Raw genomic sequence first — 23,252 nt, 5'->3', positions numbered from 1 at the left:
GGTTCCAAAGAGGATGGATCTAGACTGTTCTCAGTGGTAGCAGATGACAGAACAAGGAGCAATGGTCTCAAGTTGCAGTGGGGGAGGTTTAGGTTGGATATTAGGAAAAACTTTTTCACTAGGAGGGTGGTGAAACACTGGAATGCGTTACCTAGGGAGGTGGTGGAATCGCCTTCCTTAGGGGTTTTTAAGGTCAGGCTTGACAAAGCCCTGGCTGGGATGACTTAGTTGAGGTTGGTCCTGCTTTGAGCAGGGGGTTGGACTAGATGACCTCCTGAGGTCCCTTCCAAACCTGATATTCTATGATTCTATGTCGTCCTCGGGCATACCCTCAAAACAAGCACTTGCCTGTCTGTTTATTGCAGGCTGAGCTTGACTGAGTGGCCTGCAAATATTGTTGGCTAGGACACCGCTGGTAGCCTCTGGATTTCTTACGGGGAGGCTCCTGGCGAGGCTTGCTCCCCTGGCCCTGAGGCTGTTGTGGCTTGAACTGCTTGCGGGGAGGACCGGGAACATACATGTGGGGTCCTCATGCCCGAGGCTTCGTGCACTGGAGGAGGGCGGGAGAGAGGGGCAGCTGGTCTCTCCAAGGCTCTGGACACTGAGGGGGTGGCCTGAGAGCGCGGGGTGAACCACCAAGGGTTCCATGGGTACCACGGGGCCAGTTTCAGTGCCGACAATGTAGCCAGTACCACCGGTACCTGAGCTTGTCCCACTGTCGGGGAACCTCGCTCCGAACCAGGGCTGGGTCCTGAGCGGTCGCTCCCAGGCGACCAGGACAGAGCGGAACGGTGGCTCTGCCCTGACCGATGCTGCCTGGTGTCCGATCTGGAGTGGGGTCTTGGGCACCGGTGGCGTTCAACGGATCCGCGAGGGCCTAAAGCTGGCGATCTGCATCTCACACTTGACGAATGGTACCGGGATGAGGAGCTGGATTGGAAGTTGGAACGGGCCCGGTGCTGGGAAGTGCCCACCCGCGGTGATGCCCTCCTAGGGGATCGGTGACAGTCTGAGGAATGGTAGAGTTGATCCCTGGAGCGGTACCATGGTCTTGCAGATACTGGGTGTCAGGACCTGTACCCCTGCTGGGGGGAACATGCCTCCAGAGGTCTGCGCCTGGTCGCTGGCGAGCTGTGCCGCGAGCCTCGCTGCCTGTGGCCAAGGTCTGGGGACTGAAGGGGGCTGTTCTGCGCCTGCCTTTCACAGTCAGAGGCGCCCTGGGTACGGGAGGGTGAGCGCTGGCAGGACGTCCCCCGCAACGGGTAACGGTGCTGCTGAGGTAGGGACCGTGACAGTCTGAACACGGGTTTACCCCATGACCGGGGAACTGCAGGAGCCGGTGTGGGCAGCACCGGGAGGGTCATGATCTCCTGTGCCACCTGCAGGGCCTCCGGCGTGGACAGTACCTGGAGCTGGCAGAGGCCTCTGCCACTATCTGGGGTGGCTGCTGGGGAGGGGGCTGGGGTACCCTGCTCAACCAGAGCTTGGGCCTGAGATCCCGACCGGGGTGAAGAGGTGTCTGGCACAGGACCTTGCTCACACCCAATCTTATCCTTTCCCTTGTGGGAGGTTGGAAAGTGACCTCGCACCATCTTCTTGGCCGGAGCAATGGATGGGGCCCGGTGCCGGCCCGTGGACGGTCCCAGTGGGGTGCTGCGTACCGAGGTCACGGTAGTCGGAGCGTTGCTCCGGTGCCGGGGTGAGGGCCAACTCCATCAGGAGTGCTCTTAAACGAATATCGTGCTCCTTCTTAGTCCTTGGCTTGAAGGACTTGCAAATTTTGCACTTTTCACTCATGTGCCCTTTGCCCAAGCAAGGCAGACTGCTGCTGTGTGGATCACTGATGGGCATGGGCCTCTTGCAGCGATCACAGGGCTTAAAGCCTGGGGACTGGGTCATCTAACTATAGCTCTAACTATAGCTAAGGGATTTACTAACACTAACAGAAAACTCTAGACATGATAAAACAAGGATTAACGAGTTCGTACGAACAAGAAAGCAACAGCGCTAGCTGAAGCCTCAACAGTTCCAGCACCGTCACTGGCGGCGAGAAGGAACTGAGGGTGCGGGGAGCCGGCGATGCCCATATTCCGCGGCGTGTGCGTGCCACTCCAGGGGGCACCAGAGCCGGTCCCCTATGGACACTGCTGAGGGGGTGTTCGTCCGGCACCCGGTGCATGCGGCGAACACACCCCTCGGTTGAATGGACATGAGCAAGCACTGGAAGTAATAATAGCCCCATGAACAATGCTGGGGTGGGAAAGCGGGTTCCAGTCCCAGCGATCACGGGCAGCATTCTGGGGGCAGGAGACTCCAGCGACAGATCCGGGACAGACCCAGGGCCCAGCACCGCTGCCTTGAGGTCAGAGCTAGGCCCAGGTCAGGGAAAGTTTATTTGTGGAGTTTATTTGTATTTCAGCACCTTACTGGGGACTGCAAAGTGGTTCATTGTAACCCTGCAGGTAAGAACATTGTAATCCTACGTCAGCAGAGCAGGGGGTGCAGCAGGCGGGGCTGGGGTATTAGCACAGATGAGGGAGAGTGCCACGGCTGTCAGTTTACACCACACAGCTGCTAGGTACTGAGATAGCCTTGGATGCCATGCATCAGGGACCTGAAAGCAAGAAGATTCCTGGTGTAACTGCTTCCCCAGTGGCTAGATGGAGAAACTGCTCAGCATGCGAAGACAGCTTCAGATTCTATTTGCAAAGCCCCAGTAGTTGATAGGCACGAAGCCGGGAGACACAGGGGCTGGGACAGGAGGCCCTGCAGGGAAAATCCCAGGACCAGCCAAGCTGGGGAGAGCTTCCTAGAGAGCCAAACTCCAAGACTGAGGTAAATCTGCACTAGGCCCAGTTCACAGCAGGCCAAGAACTCCCTGATCACACCCGGGTGGGCGAAGGGTTCCCATCCCTCCTGTCATTTCACTAGAACACTAGGCCCTGTCTGTCCTCCAGCTCTTTGCTCACTGCAACTCTGGGGACAGGCATGCAAGGAGTGTGTGTGAGATCAGTGAATGCTGTGGGGAGTGAGGGGCTCTTGGGAACATTGGATTGGGCCAAAAGAAATCTGATGAGGTTCAATAAGGATAAGTGCAGGGTCCTGCACTTAGGACGGAAGAATCCAATGCACCGCTACAGACTAGGGGCCGAATGGCTAGGCAGCAGTTCTGCGGAAAAGGACCTAAGGGTGACAGTGGACGAGAAGCTGGATATGAGTCAGCAGTGTGCCTTTGTTGCCAAGAAAGCCAATGGCATTTTGGGATGTATAAGTAGGGGCATAGCGAGCAGATCGAGGGACGTGATCGTTCCCCTCTATTCGACATTGGTGAGGCCTCATCTGGAGTACTGTGTCCAGTTTTGGGCCCCACACTACAAGAAGGATGTGGATAAATTGGAGAGAGTCCAGCGAAGGGCAACAAAAATGATTAGGGGTCTAGAACACATGACTTATGAGGAGAGGCTGAGGGAGCTGGGATTGTTTAGTCTGCAGAAGAGAAGAATGAGGGGGGATTTGATAGCTGCTTTCAACTACCTGAAAGGGGGTTCCAAAGAGGATGGCTCTAGACTGTTCTCAATGGTAGCAGATGACAGAACGAGGAGTAATGGTCTCAAGTTGCAGTGGGGGAGGTTTAGGTTGGATATTAGGAAAAACTTTTTCACTATGAGGGTGGTGAAACACTGGAATGCGTTACTTAGGGAGGTGGTAGAATCTCCTTCCTTAGAGGTTTTTAAGGTCAGGCTTGACAAAGCCCTGGCTGGGATGATTTAACTGGGAATTGGTCCTGCTTCGAGCAGGGGGTTGGACTAGATGACCTTCTGGGGTCCCTTCCAACCCTGATATTCTATGATTCTATGATTAGCGGTTCCTCCAAATCCCTGCTGGCAAACTGGGTTGGGACAGTGGGGCCCAGAGGTGCTGGTGACTTGCAAATGGCCTGCATCTAAACTGAGAAAGGAACCCAGGACTCCGGACTCCAAGACCACATAACCACAAGACCAGCGTCCCCTCTGCCACTCCATCAGCACCCCAGCAGCGTTTCTGCCCATCCTAACAGTCAAAGCAAGTGGGTTCAAAGGCTCACCTCTGATCTGGGGAGCTGGTGACAGCTGCTGCCCCCAGCAATGGCACAGGGGATGGGCACCCACCTTGTAAGTGAAGGACTTTATCTTGCCAAAGAGAGACTTCTTGCTGGTGAATATCAGATCATCTTCCACATCTTCCCCCTCCATAATGGCACAGCTGTCGGCGGCTGGCAGCTCACTGTCCTTGGCAGTTGAGTTCATCACCAGCTTGGAATATTTATACTCCAACCTTCAGGGGAAGGAAGAGCAGAATGGATGGCACGGGCCCTTTGTGTGGGCACCTCAGAGCTATACACAAAAGGATCTGTGTAGTGTAAGGCCCTGGTTTTCAGAGGGTGTGGGGTGGTGAAACCATCAAAAGATCTGGGGTGCAGTAAAAATGGGGGATGCAGACACTGATCTCCCTGGGACAGGTGGGCTGCCCCTCTCTGCAGCTCTGGGAGCGGTGGCTCCTGGCAGCCCTTGCCTGCAGCTCCCTGGAGGCATCCCGCTGAGGTTTGTGCAAGCGGGTGGGACGTGCTGTATTCTCCAGGGTGCGGAGGCCAGGCAGCCACTTGAGCTAGTAGGTCGAGGCATTGGGAGGTGGCAGCAGCCGAGCCCGGGATCCAGCAGCAGGGAGCGAGCTGTGAGGGAGTGATTGTGTGGGCTCAGTGGGGGGAGGTGTCCAGAGAGATCTGTATCCAGCCCGCAGCAAGCGGGTCTGTCCCTGGCAGGGCCCCATGTCCAGCAGACCGACCTAGGTATCGAACCGTGTGATCTCTCTGGAGACTGCGATGAAGAGGTAGTTCCTGTGCTAGGCTCTACAGGGCGCAGTGTTCCTCTCCCGGCTACCGGCTGAGCAGCCACCTGGAGCCATCCGCTCCTCCCAGCTGGGAGCCGACTGGATGGGACACCCCAGAGAAGGTGGTGCTGGCCAGCAGGGGACACTCCTCCCTGGGAGTCAGGATGAACCCCAGGGGAAGAGCCGGGCAGCAGCCCTCTAACAGGGTGGCAGCTACTCACTTTTGGTTTTTCTTCCAGAAGTAGCAGGTCATGCCAGTCAGCAGGATGGCCGCGCAGGTCCCGGCCGAGATCCCCACCTTGAGCCAGAAATCCATGGCTTTGCAGATGCTGACCTTCTGCTCTGGGAGGGGGACGCCGCCTGCACAGAGCTTCGGCTCCCGCCACACGTACGTGGTTCTCTGCAGGGGGCAAACAGCCATGCCCTCCCCTTTAGTCCCACACAACGTCCCAGGAGCGTGGGGGTGAAGCCAGGCCCCCGGAGCAGCACTCCACCTGGGCAGCACCATGCCGAAGGGAGTCTGCTCCTGCTGGGGCAGCCCTGGCAGGACCACACCCAGTAGCTCTGGGCTTGCTGTGCACTCCCTTCAGGCCCTGCCGGACCATTGCCCACCACCTCAACAGCTCCCGATTCACCCTGACCTCCACTTGGAGACAAGGACTGGGTAGGGCACTGATTCCCAGGGACTTGTGGGAATTTCCCATGGAAGTGGGGGAGTCTGGCCTCTGCCATAGGCACCAACTTCTCCTGGCACCGGTGGGTGCTTGCCCCCGGCCCTGCCCCGTCCCCATTCCAACCCCTTGCCCGCCCCAATTCTGCCTCCTCCCTGCCCCTATTGGACTCCTTCCCCAAATCCATGCCCCAGCCCCGCCTCCTCCCCTGAGTGTGCCACGTTCCCACTCCTTCCCCCTCGCTCCCACAGCTGTTTCGCGGCAGCAAGCCCTGGGAAGAGAAGCAGGGAAGGTGCACTCAGGGGAGGAGGCGGAGGCGAGCTGCAGGGGGGAGCTGCTGGTGGGTGCAGAGCACCCATCAATTTTTCCCTGTGGGTGCTCCAGCCCTGGAGCACCCATGGAGTCGGTGCCTATGGCCTCTGCTACAAACCCTCTAGGCTCTCTGAAGACCAGCTGGGCTCTCCTACAATGCTTTAGGGCACTGGGGACTAAATCCTGCAGCAGCATCACTGCAATGCTGCGTGCAGCTAGTGTGACACAGGGCATGGCTGCTGCCGGGAACAGCACGGCAAGGGTGGGCCCCCTGCATTGCTGGTGCAAGCCCATCAGCTCGCTTATCAACCGCTCGCTTCTCCCGCCAGCTGGACGCACCCCTCCCCGCCCCAGCCCATGGAGACGCAGCTCCATCGTGTGAGAGCTCACCTGGATCCCGCGGAGGCAGGCGCTGACGATGGCGTGGTAATCGTAGGCGGAACAGAGGGGGCAGGCTGCGGAGGTCTCCCACAGGAAGTGGAACGTGCAACCGTCACACGTCCCATCGGGGCATTTACTGTCAGGAGAGATGAAGAGGATCCTGAGCCGCCAGCCCCAGTCACTGCCTGCAGCACCGTGTGACCAGGCAGGGCTGCAAGCGAGCTGCAGCGTGACCCCGGGCACAGCGTGCTTAGTGTCCAAGCCCTGGGGCCTGGCTGGCAGATGGTGCACCATCTGGCTTGGCACCTCCCCAGCGATGCAGATCGTGCTGGCCGCTTTCCACCACCAGTCACACCCTGGCGGCGCACCAGGCTAGCCAGGCCACAATGGATCATCACTAATAGGATGTGACGCAGGAACAACCCTGGCTGGCTCACCCAGGGCCGGGCAGGGCCCAGGGGCGAACGGGAGTGAAGAGCAAAGAGAACTGGCTATAGTCCCTCCCTTGGTCAGCAGCTTGGACGCACTCACCCAGGGAGCCGGCACGCAGGGACACATGCACAGAGGAACACCACAGCACCCCAGGAAGGTGGCAGAGCCATGGGGGAAGCTCCCTACTGCGACAGCAGATTGGGACAGGCTGGGCCATGTTCTGCAAACCTGGCTCTAGTTTAGTTACAGAACCTGGCACAGAAACAGCCTCCCAAATCCTGTGCACATTCAGACAGCCCAGGAACCAAGTGTGGCCACTAAGTTGGGCTGACTCTGTTTCTCAGTGCCCAGGCACAGAGGTGCCAGGTGCCCACACCTTCAGTGGATGCCAATGGGAAACGTGCTCAGGACTTCTGAGCAACAGGCCTGAGGGGGGGAGGGATAGCTAGTGGTTTAAGCATTGGCTTGAGGAGACCATTTGGGATCTACTGCAAAGATTGGGGATTGGTCCTGCTTTGAGCAGGGGTTTGGACTAGATGACCTCCTCAGGTCCCTTCCAACCCTGGTATTCTATGATTCTATGAATTTGGCCACCCAAACTCAGCAGCCATTTGTGAAAATGCAGCTGTTTCTATGCGCAGCAAGATCCCAGAGTGGTGGATTTGGAGAGGAACTGTGAGCTCTTGCCCAGCAAGCACCAGGCACTGCCCAAATCCAGGAGCTGGGCTGGAAATGCTGATCTGTTTGTGAACAGCAGGCCTGGATAGCACCAGAGGAGAAGGGGACCTGATGGCGGCTGGGGAAGAGACACAGGTCAGGCCCTGGGGGGAGTGCACAGGGCCCGGCACCGCCCCAGCACAGTCCGGGGGAGCTTGGCTGAGGACTGCAGGAGCAGGGCCAGTTTGGACGCAGGGCAGCCAGCTGGCCTCAGTCTAGGTCACAGATTTGAAAGCAGCCTTCAGGCTGAGCCAGCTGCTGCCCAGGGAAAGAATCTGGCTGTCCTGTGCAGGGTCGGGAGAGCCCCTTCCACACCGTCTGCATCCGCATTCCCAGCCTGCCCTTCCCTCCCTTGCCAGGGGGTCCTCCACAAGCAACACCCTGCAGTGGAGGCAGCTGGCATTTGGGCTGGGGATGCTTCGGCAAGGTGCCCTGAAGCTCATTCTCAGCAGGAGGAGAGGGGGAGGCCCAGAGACCGAAACTCTCAGCATGCAACACTCCACCTTGGGCCATGGGGCTGGGCCAGCTGGTTTTCTCAGACATTTTGCACTACTACCGAGACAGGGTCCTCCGCTCTGGGGGCAGCGCTAATGCAGGGAGGGCCCCACGGGCCAGCTCAGCCAGCTCACAGTGGGTCTGGACGCTGCAGGGTGGTTGAAGCAGCAGCACCTTGTCTACACTAGGGCTCCTGTTGTTGCTGCCACGTGTAGGGCTGCACGACCGGGAGCAGTGCTGCTGGGGGCTTTCAGAAGGCTGAGGGCAGCTGGCTCCATAGCGTGCCTACCGGACACGGCTCTCCACCAGCTGGCAAGCTGCCACCGCAACCTGTTGCTGGGCAAACTATGGGCACCGAACGGATCAACACCCTGTGTTGCAAACAGCCCAGGGTCTGGCAGCCTGTCCTGCACATTACTCCTTCTCTGAGCTGTTCTGCCTTGTACTGAGCCAGCGAGCCTGCCCAGAGAGGGGCGGGGGCCCCATAGTGCACAGCAGCTCTGGCGCTTACCTTGGCACAGACAGGGCTCCGGAGCCTGTCTTCAGGGGGTCACATCGCAGGCGGATGGCTGTGGCCCGCCCAGAGCTGCAGGACTGGGTCACGTCATTGGACCTGCAGGTTAGACAAATGCACTGCACTTAGCAAGGCCTCTGGTCTAGTGTGAATGCTCAGCATGGCCCAGCACTTCACAAGGCAGGTCCTGTGGGACCTGGCTACGAACCAGGTCACACAGCGGGGGTGGGGAGAAGATCCTTGAGCCTTCTCCCCCCAGCCCCAGGGGACCGTGGCTATGACTGTGGTTCCCTTGCTGTCTGGGGTGGGGAAGGACAGTCCTGGACTGTTCCCTGAGGGCCTGGCAAAGCCTCCACGTGGAGCTGGCCACAGGCCTCTGCAGCTTGGAGCTGCGCTTGGCTATGCCGAGCTATGCAGGTGGCGACGGTGGGCAGGGACTAGGGTGCCTGCCCCCCTGCACTTGAGGCCCTCGTTACCTGTAGAAGAAGATCACATCGGTCAGCCCCGTGTTCTCGGAGGCGAAGTGCTCAGGTAGGGAGGTGATGTTGTCCAGGGTTGTTTCTGTCGTCACCCCTGAAATGACACCCAAGCGGATGAGGGTCCTAGCACAGAGCGGCTCCACTCCCAGCGCTCGCACTGGACCACGGGGAAGCAGGGCGGGCTCCCTGCAACTGCCGAGAGACATGCACAGCGGGCTGGTCCATGCCTGCCTCCCCTGCCCACTCGCCCTAGATCAGCAAGCCACATGGGGCTCCTTATGGCTGGCGTGTGAGCACCAGGAACAGACAATCTGCAGGGGACGCTATGCCCCAGTAAAACCGCCGCAGCCCCCTGCCCGCAGCGATGCCCGTCGGGCTGCAGCATGGTCACAGCACCGGGGGGGCCAGCTGCTCAGAGACAGCAGCAGCCACTGCTTGCTGCCACTGTGCAGGAGCCTGCCCCTGCCGAGCCCTGTGCACAGGCTGGTGCTGCTGGTGGGGGCTGAGTGCCCCGCTGCCCCTCTCCCCCCATGGGGAGCGCAGAGACGTGCCAGCAGCCAGCTGCTTCTGGGAGCAGCGTGGGGCCACAGCATGCAGGCAGCCTGCCTGAGCTCTGCTGCGCCGCCGGCTGGGAGCCACCTGTGGTGAGCTCCTCCCAGCCAGAGCCTGTCCCTCGCACCCCCTCCCGCACCCCAACCCCCTGCCCCAGGTCAGAACCCCCTCCTGCACCCAAACTCCCTCCCAGACCCAGCACCCCAACCCCCTGCCCCAGGTCAGAACCCCCTCCTGCACCCCCTCCTGCACCCCAACATTTTGCGTGTGATGCAGCTCTCGGAATATTTTAGTCAAAGACAAAAACAAAAAAATGTATCTTCTTCTTTGAAAGGTTGCCGACCCCTGCTCTAGAGTCTCTTAAGGTGTGGAGGGATTTCTCAGTTTTCTTGGCAAGCTTGGTTTGATCCCTGGAATGGAAGGTCCTCAGACGTAGTTGGGACTTCCCTCAGAAATCCAGGAAGCCCTCCTCACGACCACTGCCATGGAGATGGAACAAGTAGCTGTGTCAGCAGCATCCAAAGAAGCCTGTAGGGACGTCTTTGCAAGCAGTTGGCCCTTAGCGACGATTGCCTGAAACTTCTCCTTCTAATCCATTAGAAGATGCTCAGCAAAGGCATCTTAGTATGGCTATACTTTGCCATGAGGGCTTGGTAACTGGCGATCCTGCACTGAACATGACTTACAACCAGATAAATCAAGATGCTTAAAATCTTTGCTGCGTGGCGTGGACTTGGGGTGGTGCTGGCTGCCATGTTTGTTCACAGCATCGAGCTCACAGGAGTTTCAGGGGGATGTGAAAATAAAAAGTCTGAGTCCTTGGAGGGAACATTGTGTTTTGTGTTTGCTCTCTTACAGAGGCCGGGCCATGCCATGTTATTTCTGCTGGGTCCACCAAGGCCTCGTGGATGAGTAATGTGACACGGGCAGGCGCGGTGGTGTGCAGGCTGTCAAGTAGTTTATGCTGCGACTCCTTAAGCAGGAGTCCGCCACCCTTTTAATAAGGTCCAGTAGGGATAAGGAGGTTTTAGTACCGTTATACAAGGCACTGGTGAGACCTCACCTGGAATACTGTGTGCAGTTCTGGTCTCCCATGTTTAAGAAGGATGAATTCAAACTGGAACAGGTACAGAGAAGGGCTACTAGGATGATCCGAGGAATGGAAAACTTGTCTTATGAAAGGAGACTCAAGGAGCTTGGCTTGTTTAGCCTAACTAAAAGAAGGTTGAGGGGAGATATGATTGCTCTCTATAATTATATCAGAGGGATAAATACCGGAGAGGGAGAGGAATTATTTAAGCTCAGTACCAATGTGGACACAAGAACAAATGGATATAAACTGGCCACCAGGAAATTTAGACTAGAAATTAGACAAAGGCTTCTAACCATCAGAGGAGTGAAGTTTTGGAATAGCCTTCCAAGGGAAGCAGTGGGGGCAAAAGATCTATCTGGCTTTAAGATTAAACTCGATAAATTTATGGAGGAGATGGTATGATGGGATAACATGGTTTTGGTAATTAAACATTCATGGTAAATAGCCTGTAATGGGATATTAGATGGGGTTGAATCCCAGTTACCCAGGGAAGAATTTTCTGTAGTATCTGGCTGATGAATCTTGCCCATATGCTCAGGATTTAGCTGATCACCATATTTGGGGTCGGGAAGGAATTTTCCTCCAGGGCAGATTGGAAGAGGCCCTGGAGGTTTTTCGCCTTCCTCTGTAGCATGGGGCACGTGTCACTTGCTGGAGGATTCTCTGCTCCTTGAAGTCTTTAAACTATGATTTGAGGACTTCAATAGCACAGATATAGGTGTGAGGTTTTTTGCAGGAGTGGTGGGTGAAATTCTGTGGCCTGCGTTGTGCAGGAGGTCAGACTAGATGATCATAATGGTCCCTTCTGACCTAAATATCTATGAATCTATGAAATGGTTTAAAATCAGCAGCCCAGGACATGGCGGTAGGTTCGTCAGGGGAAGATGGAGAAATGTTGGTCGTAAGGAGTAATCTCTTTGTCCAGTCTCGCTTCCTAGGCCTCAGAGGTCTCATCCTGTGGATCAGTAGCCCGAGAGAGAAATGCTGGTGGGGAGTCTCTTCTCTTCTCCTGGCGAGAAGCACTAGGAGCCCTTGAAAACTGCTGACAATAAGCCACCCAAGGGTCCAAGTAGGGCCACTGGGGTGGTGCAAAAGCCATGGGTGGGGGCACCCAAGGGTGTCCATACCAACCGGGTGGGGCTTGACTCTCATGAGGGTAAGAGATCTCAGGAAGGCAGGCTCATTGGCAGCCGAAAGGAGAGCCTTGGACAGAATGTGGGAGATTGATGAAAAATCCCCAATCATCGTTTTCCTCTTCCTCATTGGGCAGAGGTGGAGCAGTCCTGGAAGTAAAGGAAGACTCCGTCGGTATCACGTGCGTCTCCAAGGAACAGGAGGTGATCAGTACGGGATGGTGCTGGGCTGAGCAGGGGAGATTCAGGCGTTTCTGAAAGCACCAAGTCCCTAGGAAAGGAAGCTCCTGTGGTACCGGGATGGGCAAAATACTGACGAAGTGAGACTGCAGAGGTGGCTGTGTCACAAGGTGCTGACGGTACCGGAAGTCTCATGTGTTTGGTGTACGGCCAGGAGGCGTAGGTCTGGTCTTTTATGGAGCTGAAGTACTAGGTACTGAGGCCCTAGGGGACTCTGCCAGTTGTGGTGCAGAAGAGCTGGTCTTCTCTGTACTGCTCCGTTCACCTGACGGTACCAATCTTCCAGAGCCAGAGCTCTTAAAGTCCTTAGGCTTGCTGGCAGTGACGGTACTTGAGGAGCCTGCAGCCTCATGGGTCACAGACCCATGGGTGCTGAGGTGGTCGACCTGGCCGGGGACCATCTCTTTGCGGCAAATTATCTACCATGGGGACTTGAGACTGCTTCTTAGAGATTTTTTGAGAGGATTCCACCTATTTCTTCTTCTAAGCTCTCGGGTTGTGTTTTCCCAAGGAAGTTGACGTGGCTGGCCTGGTCGGGGACCATTGTGCAAGGGGAATCCCTGGGCCAGGGGCAGAGGCCAGTTGGAGCAAGCGCTTCCTCGTAAGGAGACGCAGTTTTAGTTCCTGGCTCTTTCTGCCCTCAACTTTAATTTGAAGCAGAAATTACACTTCTGAGGAACACGTGACTCCCCGCGACACCATATACAACGGGAATGTCCGTGACCGGCCGGGATAGCCTCCTGGCCTGAAAGGCGATGTTTAAATCTGGGGGAACCGGGCTTACCCTTCCCGGGTTTCACTTCCTCTGAGGGGAAAAAGTGAGGGAAAAAGGTAGATGGATGGGCAACAGTCGCTATCCCAGTAAGAATTTTTTTGTGATTTTTTTTTTTTTTTTTTTTTTGTGAACTAAAGAAAGGGAGGCAAGGGATTCCGGCTACTAACTAAGGAAAACTCTCGGAACTACCATGAGCAAGAGCAAGACACAGTTATGGTAATCTCAGCTCGGGCGCCTCAGTCCAAGGCGGCTGAGAAGGAACTGAGGCGGTTTGCCCACGCAGCGCGATGCAGCCCGGTGCGGGGCGCGAGGCAGGGAGGGCACATGTGCAGGCCGAACAGACACTGCTGCCTAAAATCTCCGATCTGAGGCACATGGGGCGCAAAGGCACCTAGGGTTAAAGAACCTAGAGGGGGGCGCCCACGGGACACTACTCGAAGAAGCAGCAGCACGTCCTTGGCCTTACACCCAGGAGGTGCCTCTCAGTGGAGCAGGGTAGGAGGCCAGTTTCCAGACTCTGGGCCGAGCACAGGAGCTGCAGGCCTGACCCTCCCTGCCCTGCCCTGAGTGGAGTCACTGATCCCACCGCAAACCACTGCCCAGCCTCTCTTCTCCTCCCATTGCAGCAGGTGCAGGGCACCCCACTTTGCCCAGTGCCCAGGAGCGCCCCAGTGTGGGACAGGGCTGGATCAGACCCTGAAAGGCCAGTCCCCATCCCCAGACTGGGGAAGCAGCACCTACCTACGACACGGTCAGCCAGGCTCACAGGCTGGGAGGACACTATGGTTTTGTAGCCCATCACATCAGAAGGGACAATGATGGACTGGCATACGTAGGAGGTGACCGATTTCGAGAACTCCGCCTCCCCATCAGGGACCCGCATGTCGGTGACGTTGTCCGTACAGGTGGCCATCTTCCTTCCCTGGGGTTAAGGAGCAAAGCAGTCAGCCCCCGTCCGGTGCCAGCACTCTGCTTTCTGGGGGAGGGGGACGAGCCACACGTGGTACGGGGATTTGAGGTGAACGTCTCCGTATGGCTCTCACCATGCTTCTTGGCCCAGACCTGTGAGACCCCATTACTGTCCTGGCCTTCTGCACAGCTGCAACAGTCCATGTTGGCACTTGGGGCTATGGAGATTTCTAGGTAAAACCCACCTGCTAAGGCCCTGCATGACCATCAAACTCATAAGAAAGTAAGAATGGCCCTACTGGGTCAGACCAAAGGCCCATCTAGGCCAGTATCCCGTCTTCCGACAGTGGCCAGTGCCAGGTGCCCCAGAGGAAATGAATGGAACAAGTAATCATCAAGTGATCCCGTGTTGCTCATTCCCATCTTCTGGCAAACAGAGACTACAGACACCATTTCTGGCCATCCTGGCTAATAGCCATTCATGGACCTATCCTCCAAGAACTTAGCTAGTTCTTTATTGAACCCTGTTATGGTCTTGGTCTTCACAATATCCTCTGGCAAGGAGTTCCACAGGTTGACTGTGCGTTGTGTGAAGAAATACTGCCTTTTGTTTGTTTAAAACTTGCTGCCTATTAATTTCATTTGGTGACCCCTAGTTCTTGTGTTATGAGAAGTAGTAAACAACACTTCCTTATCTACTTTCTCTACACCAGTCATGATTTTATAGATCTCCATCATATCTCCCCTCAGCTGTCTCTTTTCCAAGCTGAAAAGTCCCAGTCTTATTAATTTCTCCTCATACGGAAGCCGTTCCATACCCATACTAATTTTGATTGCCCTTTTCTGAAACTTTTCCAATTCCAATATATCTTTTTTGAGATGGGGCGACCACATCTGCACACAGTATTCAAGATGTGGACATACCATGGATTTATATAGAGGCGACATGATATTTTCTGTCCTATTATCTATCCCTTCCTTAATTATTGCCAGCATTCTGTTCGCTTTTTTGACTGCTGTTGCACAATGAGTGGATGTTTGCAAAGAACTATCCACAATGACCCCAAGATCTCTCGAGTGCTAACAGCTAATTTAGACCCCATCATTTTATAAGTATAGTTGGGCTTATGCTTTCCGATGTGCATTACTTTGCATTTATCAACATTAAATTTAATCTGCCATTTTGTTGCCCAGTCACCCAGTTTTGAGGGATCCTTTTGCAGCTCTTCGCAGTCTGCCTGGGTCTTAACTGTCTTTAGTAATTTTGTATCATCTGCATATTTTGCCACAGCACTGTTTACCTCTTTTTCCAGATCATTTACGAATATGTTGAATAGGACTGGTCCCAGAACAGAGCCCTGGGGGACAAGACTAGTTACCTCTCTCCATTCTGAAAACTGACCATTTATACCTACCCCTTGTTTCCTATCTTTTAACCAGTTAACAATCCATGAGAGCATCTTCCCTCTTACCCTGTGGCAGCTTACTTTGCGCAAGAGTCTTTGGTGAGGGACCTTGTCAAAGGGTTTCTGAAAATCTAAGTACACTATATCCACTGGATCCCCCTTGTTCACATACTTGTTGACCCCCTCAAAGAATTCTAGTAGATTGGTGAGGCATGATTTCCCTTTAAAAAAACCATGTTGACTCTTCCTCAACGAATTATATGAATCTGTCTATAATCTATATTAATCTATATGTCTGACAATATTGTTCTTTATTATAGTTTCAATCAGTTTGCCCAGTACTGAAGTCAGGCTTACGAGCCGAAAATTGCCGGGATCACCTTTGGAGCCCTTTTTAAAAATTGGCGTCACATTAGCTATCCTCCAGTCATCTAGTACAGAAGCGGATTTAAATGAGAGGTTACAGACTACGGTTAGTACTTCTGCAATTTCACATTTGAGTTCCTTCAGAACTCTTGGGGGAATACTATTTGGTCCTGATGACTTATTGCTGTTTAATTTATCAGTTTGTTCCAAAGTCTCCTCTAATGATACCTCAATCTGGGACAGTTCCTCAGATCTGTCACCTAAAAAGAATGGCTCAGGTTTGAGAATCACCCTCACATCCTCAGCCGTGATGACCGATGCAAAGAATTCATTTAGTTTCTCCGCAATGACCTTATCGTCCTTGAGTGCTCCTTTAGCACCTCAATTGTCCAGTGGCCCCACGGGTTGTTTAGCAGGCTTCTTGCTTCTGATGTACTTAAAAAAAATTTGCTATTACTTTTTGATTCTTTGGCTAACTGTTCCTCAAATTCTTTTTTGGCCGTCCTAATTGTATTTTTACACATCATTGGCCAGCGTTTATGCTCCTTTCTATTTTCCTCACTAGGATTTAACTTCCACTTTTTAAAAGATGCCTTTTTGCCTCTCACTGCTTCTTTTACTTTGTTGTTTAGCCACGTGGTGGCTCTTTTTTTGTTTCTCTTACTGTGTTTTTTTAATTTGGGGTGTACATTTAAATTGAGCCTCTACTATGGTGTCCTTAAATAGTTTCCATGCACCTTGCAGAGATTTCCCTTTTGGCACTACACCCTTTAATTGCTGCGAAACTCACTTCCTCATGTTGAGTAGTCCTCCTTTCTGAAATTACATGCTACAGTGTTGGGCTGCTGTGGTGTTTTTCCTGCCACAGGGATGTTAAATTTAATTATATTATGGTCACTGTTACCAAGCGGTCCAGCTGTATTCACCTCTTCGACCAGATCCTGTGCTCCACTTAGGACTAAATCAAGAATTGCCTCTCCTCTGGTGGGTTCCAGGACTAGCTGCTCCGAGAAGCAGTCATTTAAGGTGTCAAAAAACTTTCTTTCTGCATCCCATCCTGAGGTGACATGTACCCAGTCAATATGGGGATAATTGAAATCCCCCCATTATTACTGAGCTTTTTATTTTAATAGCCTCTCTATTCTCCCTGAGCATTTCACAGTCACTATCACCATCCTCATCAGGCAGTCGGTAGTATATCCCTACCGCTATATTCTTATTATTAGAGCATGGAATTTCTATCCATAGAGATTCTATGGTACAGTTTGATTCATTTACAATTTTTACTTCATTTGATTTGGCTGTATTTTAAAGAATCTTTATTGAGGTTACAGGGACAAACCATTCCGATGTGTAGAAAGAATAGTAAATATGGCAGGCGACCAGCTTGGCTTAACAGTGAAACCCTTGCTGATCTTAAATACAAAAAAGAAGCTTACAAGAAGTGGAAGATTGGACAAATGACCAGGGACAAGTATAAAAATATTGCTTGGGCATGTAGGAGTGAAATCAGGAAGGCCAAATCACACCTGGAGTTGCAGCTAGCAAGAAATGTTAAGAGTAACAAGAAGGGTTTCTTCAGGTATGTTAGCAACAAGAAGAAAGTCAAGGAAAATGTGGGCCCCTTACTGAATGAGGGAGGCAACCTAGTGACAGAGGATGTGGAAAAAGCTAATGTACTCAGTGCTTTTTTTGCCTCTGTCTTTACGAAAAAGGTCAGCTCCCAGACTACTGCACTGGGCAGTACAGCATGGGGAGGAGGTGACCAGCCCCCTGTGGAGAAAGAAGTGGTTTGGGACTATTTAGAAAAGCTGGACGTGCACAAGTCCATGGGGCCGGATGCGCTGCATCCGAGAGCGCTAAAGGAGTTGGCAGATGCGATTGCAGAGCCATTGGCCATTATCTTTGAAAACTCATGACGATCGGGGGAAGTCCCGGACGACTGGAAAAAGGCTAATGTAGTGCCCATCTTTAAAAAAGGGAAGAAGGAGGATCCTGGGAACTACAGGCCAGTCAGCCTCACCTCAGTCCCTGGAAAAATCATGGAGCAGGTCCTCAAGGAATCAATTCTGAAGCACTTAGAGGAGAGGAAAGTGATCAGGAACAGTCAGCATGGATTCAGCAAGGGCAAGTCATGCCTGACTAATCTAATTGCCTTCTATGACGAGATAACTGGCTCTGTGGATGAAGGAAAAGCAGTGGACGTGCTGTTCCTTGACTTTAGTAAAGCTTTTGACATGGTCTCCCACAGTATTCTTGCCAGCAAGTTAAAAAAGTATGGGCTGGATGAATGGACTATAAGGTGGATAGAAAGCTGGCCAGATTATCGGGCTCAACGAGTAGTGATCAATGGCTCCATGTCTAATTGGCAGCCAGTATCAAGTGGAGTGCCCCAAGGCTCGGTCCTGGGGCTCGTTTTGTTCAATATCTTCATAAATGATCTGGAGGATGGTGTGGATTGCACCCTCAGCAAGTTTGCAGATGACACTAAACTGGGAGGAGAGGTAGATACGCTGGAGGGTAGGGATAGGATACAGAGGGACCTAGACAAATTGGAGGTTTCGGCCAAAAGAAATCTGATGAGATTCAACAAGGACAAGTGCAGAGTCCTGCACTTAGGACGGAAGAATCCCATGCACCGCGACAGACTAGGGACCGACTGGCTAGGCAGCAGTTCTGCAGAAAAGGACCTAGGGGTTACAGTGGACGAGAAGCTCAATAGGAGTCAACAGTGTGCTCTTGTTGCCAAGAAGGCCAATGGCATTTTGGGATGTATAAGTAGGGGCATTGCCAGCATATCGAGGACGTGATTGTTCCCCTCTATTCGACACGGGTGAGGCCTCATCTGGAGTACTGTGTCTAGTTTTGGGCCCCTCACTACAAGAAGGTTGTGGAAAAATTGGAAAGAGTCCAGCGGAGGGCAACAAAAATGATTACGGGACTGGAACACGAGTTATGAGGAGAGGCTGAGGGAACTGGGGATGTTTAGTCTACAGAAGAAAAGAATGAGGGGGGATTTTCATAGCTGCTTTCAACTACCTGAAAGGGGGCTCCAAAGAGGGTGAATCTAGACTGTTCTCAGTGGTAGCAGATGACAGAACAAGGAGTAATGGTCTCAAGTTGCAGTGAGGGAGATTTAGGTTGGATATTAGGAAAAACTTTTTCACTAGGAGGGTGGTGAAACACTGGAATGCGTTACCTAGGGAGGTGGTGGAATCTCCTTCCTTAGAAGTTTTTAAGGTCAGCTTGACAAAGCCCTGGCTGGGATGATTTAATTGGGGATCGGTCCTGCTTTGAGCAGGGGGTTGGACTAGATGACCTCCTGAGGTCCCTTCCAACCCTGATATTCTATGATTCTATGCTTTCTTTCGCATATAGTGCCCCTCCCCGACCAGCACGACCTGTTCTGTCCTTCCGTTATATTTTGTACTCTGGTATTACTGTGTACCATTGATTATCCTCATTCCACCAAGTTTCTGTGATGCCTATTATATGAATAGCCTCATGTAATACGAGGCACTCTAGTTCACCCATTTTATTATTGAGACTTCTAGCATTGGTATATAAGCACTTTAAAAACTTGTCTCCTTTTAGCTGTCTGCCATTACATGATGTAACTGAATGGAACTCTTCTTTATTTGACTGTTTATGATTAATAGATTCATAGATATTTAGGTCAGAAGGGACCATTATGATCATCTAGTCCGACCTCCTGCACAACGCAGGCCACAGAATTTCACCCACCACTCCTGCAAAAAACCTCACACCTATATCTGTGCTATTGAAGTCCTCAAATCATAGTTTAAAGACTTCAAGGAGCAGAGAATCCTCCAGCAAGTGCCCCATGCTACAGAGGAAGGCGAAAAACCTCCAGGGCCTCTTCCAATTCCTTCCCAACCCCAAATATGTCGATCAACTAAACCCTGAGCATATGGGCAAGATTCATCAGCCAGATACTACAGAAAATTCTTTCCTGGGTAACTCGGATCTCACCCCATCTAATATCCCATCACAGGCCATTGGGCCTATTTACCATGAATGTTTAATTACCAAAACCATGTTATCCCATCATACCATCTCCTCCATAAACTTATCGAGTTTAATCTTAAAGCCAGATAGATCTTTTGCCCCCACTGCTTCCCTTGGAAGGCTATTCCAAAACTTCACTCCTCTGATGGTTAGAAGCCTTTGTCTAATTTCTAGTCTAAATTTCCTGGTGGCCAGTTTATATCCATTTGTTCTTGTGTCCAGACCCTGCCTGTATTTTATCATTTTTTATCCTCTCGTCCTCACTAGGACATAGAGAATCTCCATTAATAGATCCTCCCCAAAGGGATGTCTCTGTCTGAACCACATGCTCCTTTGCACCTGTCAGCTTCCCCCAGCCCTTAGTTTAAAAACTGCTCTAAGACCTTTTTAATGTTAAGTGCCAGCAATCTGGTTCTAGTTTGGTTTAGGTGGAGCCCATCCTTCCTGTACAGGCTCCCCCTTTCCCCAGTTCCTAATAAATCTAACCCCCTCCTCCCTACACCATTGTTTCATCCATGCATTGAGACCCTGCAGTTCTGCCCGTCTCCCTGGCCCTGCGTGTGGAACTGGGAGCATCTCAGAGAATGAGGCCATGGAGATCCTGGACTTCAATCTCTTACCTAGCAGCCTAAATTTGGCCTCCAGGACCTCTCTCCTACCCTTCCCTATGTCACTGGTACCTACATGTACCACGACCTACATGTACCACCTCCCCAGCACTACGTATAAGTCTATCTAGATGTCTTGAGAGATCCTCAACCTTCGCATCAGGCAGGCAAGTCACCATGCGGTTCTCATGGTCATCACAAACCCAGCTCTCTATGTTTCTAATGATCGAATCGCCCATTACTAACACCTGCCTTTTCCTAATGACTGGAGTTCTCTCCCCCGGAGAGGTAACCTCAGTGGAAGAGGATACCACATCATCATCTGGAAGGAGGGACCCAACTATGGGATTGCTTCCCTCTGCTCCAGTTGGATGTTCTCCTTCCCTGAGACTTTCATCCTCCTCAACAGCACAGAGGCTGTCAGACCAGGGTTGGGACCATCCTACTATGTCCCAGAAAGTCTCATCTATGTACCTCTCTGTCTCCCTTAGCTCCTCCAGCTCAGCCAGTCTGGTCTCCAAAGCCCGTACACGGTCTCTGAGGGCCAGGAGCTCCTTGTGCCGAATGCATACACATGCCACCTGCCCATAGGGAAGGTAATCATACATAGAATCATAGAATATTGGGGCTGGAAGAGACCTCAGGAGGTCATCTAGTCCAAATCCCTGCTCAAAGGAGGACCAATACCAACTAAATCATCCCGGCCAGGGCTTTGTCTTGCCGGGCCTTAAAAACCTCTAAGGAGGGAGATTCCACCACCTGCCTAGGTAACCCATTCCAGTGCTTCACCACCCTCCTAGTGAAATAGTTTTTCCTAATATCCAACCTAAACCTCCCCCACTGCAACTTGAGACCATTGCTCCTTGTTCTGTCATCTGGTACCACTGAGAACAGCCGAGCTCCATCCTCTTTGGAACCCCCTTTCAGGTAGCTGAAAGCAGCTATCAAATCCCCCCTCACTCTTCTCTTCTGCAGACTAAACAAGCCCAGTCCCCTCAGCCGCTCCTCATAAGTCATGTGCCCCTGCCCCCGAATCCTTTTTGTTACATGCTGCATTGGGTGCAATAAACTGGGTAGCCCCCACTCTGTTGCTGGACTTCTGCCCGCATTCTCTTTTCACTCCTGCAGCTGGTTCCTTTGTCATTGTTTTGTTTATATCAGGGGGTGTTTTTGGCTTTTAAGTTTAAAGAATGTTGAGTTCTAGCCCTGCTCACACTGGTCGCTTAGGAGCGGGCTTTGAAAGCCCTGGTCTCCCTAAGCAGCCCCGCCCCCTGGTGAAGGGTTGATGGGTGCTAAAAGGCTTAGGGATCACAGCCTCCTTAAGAAGCTCTCAGCTCTCAGCCTTGCCTAGCAGGCTGCTAGGCTCAGCACACGGTCCCGCAAACAAACAAAGCCCAGGGTATATTTCAAGCAAGCACACCACACAGACTCATCCCGCTTGTGTGCTCAGCTGCACTGAACTGACCCAATTCTAAATGAAAGATGTGTGTGTCCATGGCGCCACCTAGCGCCCCGGGAGAGAGCCCACCCGTCCTGTCTCAGGGTGCCGAGCATGGTGCCTCGCTTTGTACAGGCTGAATTTCACCCCAAGACATTTACATCACTACAGGGCCACAAGATTTTGGACATCAGGAAACAAAATAAAGAACTGCTTCATTCTCAATCAATCATCCTGTGTTTCTGTACACTGCTTACTACCCCTGCACACCAGAAGTGGCTGCATCTCAGTGGTGCAAAATGTCTGTCTTTTTCAAAGTGCTTTGGGATCCTTCAATTCATACCAAAAGATGGGTGGGATGGGGCTGTGACTGGATCTATTAACGAGGATTCTCAATATCCTAGTAAAGAGGAGATGATAGAAGTTGATAAAAGTAAAAGTAGGAACCGAAGAGAAAGTCAAATGCAAAAGAGTCCCATTCAATTACATCACATGGGCGCAGTCAGCTAAACAGTGACACATTTTATAAGTGCTTGTATACAAAAGCTAGAAGTCTGAATACTAAGATGTGTGAACATGAGTTTGGTATTAAATGAGGAGGCTGATAAAACAGGTGTCCCAGAAACTTGGTGGACTGATGATAATCAATGGGACACGGTAATACAGGGTACAAAATATATGGGAATGACCGAGAGGGTCGTGCTGGTGGGGGACTGGCACCGTATGGGAAAGCAAGCGAGAGTCCAATACAGTAAAAATCTGAAACGAATCAAATTGTGCTAAAGGATCTCTAGGTAGAAATGTCATGCTTGATCAATAAAAGTATAGGAATATACCACTGGCCACCTGACCAGGATGGTGATAGTGACTGTGAAATGCTCAGGGAGATTAGAGAGGCTATAAAAATAAAAAACTCAATAATAATAGTGGGGGATTTCAACTGTCCCCGTATTGCCTTGGTACATGTCACCTCAGGATGGGATGCAGGGTTAAAGTTTCTAGACATGATAAATGACTTCTTCTAGTCCCGGGACCCGCAAGGGGAGAGTCAATTCTTGATTTAAGCCTTGGCTCCACTACACAGGTTTGTCGACAAAATAGCGGTGGTGTACACACTGCAATGCTGCTCCTGCCAACGTAACACCCCTGCCGTGCCGACAGCATAAAACCACCTTGACCAGTGGCACAGAGCTTTTTGCAACACAGTTAGAGTGACGCAGAGTCCGTGTAGACACTGCTTGGTTTTGTCGCCCTAATGGGTCTCCAGGAGGTGTCCCACAATGCCCATTATGACCGCTCTGGCCAGCAGTTTGAACTCTGCTGCCCTGAGGATACAGAGATATGCGCCCCTCCCCCGTTTAAAGGCCCAGGAACGTTTGCAATTCCTCTTCCTGTTTGTTGGGGCACAGTTCACACAGGATCTTCCCAGCTGACCACGCTGGCTCTCTGCGGCAGACGTGCTCTGGTGGATCTGCTGAGCCTGGGAGGAGAGGAAGCTCTGCAGTCACAGCTTCGCTCCAGCTGTAGGAACTTTGATGCCTACGGGCCGATTGCTCGTGGCCTGCAGGAGAAGGAGCATGAATGGGACATGCACTCTTGTGCTGAAATCAAGGAGCTGAGGCAGGCGTACCAGAAGGCAAGGGAGGCCAACCATTGCTCTGGTGCAGCGCCCAAGACATGCCGCTTCTACAAGGAGTGCACACCCTCCTCGACGGTGACCCCCTGCCAAGAGCCCCATGGGGACACGGGGAGGGAATGGAGGCAGCCCCCGGCGGACTCATCCCCGACGACGAGGAAGTGGTGGATGAGTAGGAGGAGCTGGAGGAAGATGTGGAG

The 23,252-nt window shown here is 52.5% G+C and overlaps 1 protein-coding gene across 6 annotated transcripts in view; it reads right to left on the bottom strand.

Annotated features, from left to right (window-relative positions):
- The window catches only part of ELAPOR1 (endosome-lysosome associated apoptosis and autophagy regulator 1), a 118,820-nt gene that overhangs the window by 25,652 nt on the left and 69,916 nt on the right, over window positions 1-23,252 (bottom strand). For 5 of the 6 annotated variants that reach the window (XM_073320352.1, XM_073320347.1, XM_073320350.1 and 2 more), the window contains exons 16-21: window positions 13,402-13,582; window positions 8,865-8,961; window positions 8,386-8,487; window positions 6,240-6,366; window positions 5,088-5,266; window positions 4,149-4,314 (exon numbers count right to left, since the gene is read on the bottom strand). In XM_073320352.1, the coding sequence (XP_073176453.1) occupies window positions 4,149-4,314; window positions 5,088-5,266; window positions 6,240-6,366; window positions 8,386-8,487; window positions 8,865-8,961; window positions 13,402-13,582 (852 nt within the window). Of the gene's footprint in view, window positions 1-2,386; window positions 2,615-4,148; window positions 4,315-5,087; window positions 5,267-6,239; window positions 6,367-8,385; window positions 8,488-8,864; window positions 8,962-13,401; window positions 13,583-23,252 lie in introns of those variants that run through there. The other variant, XM_073320348.1, reaches the window with a different exon arrangement.

This window comes from Lepidochelys kempii, chromosome 21 (genome assembly GCF_965140265.1).
Source record: "Lepidochelys kempii isolate rLepKem1 chromosome 21, rLepKem1.hap2, whole genome shotgun sequence".
Taxonomy (NCBI): domain Eukaryota; kingdom Metazoa; phylum Chordata; order Testudines; family Cheloniidae; genus Lepidochelys; species Lepidochelys kempii.
This window is presented reverse-complemented; position numbering and strand designations above follow the sequence as displayed.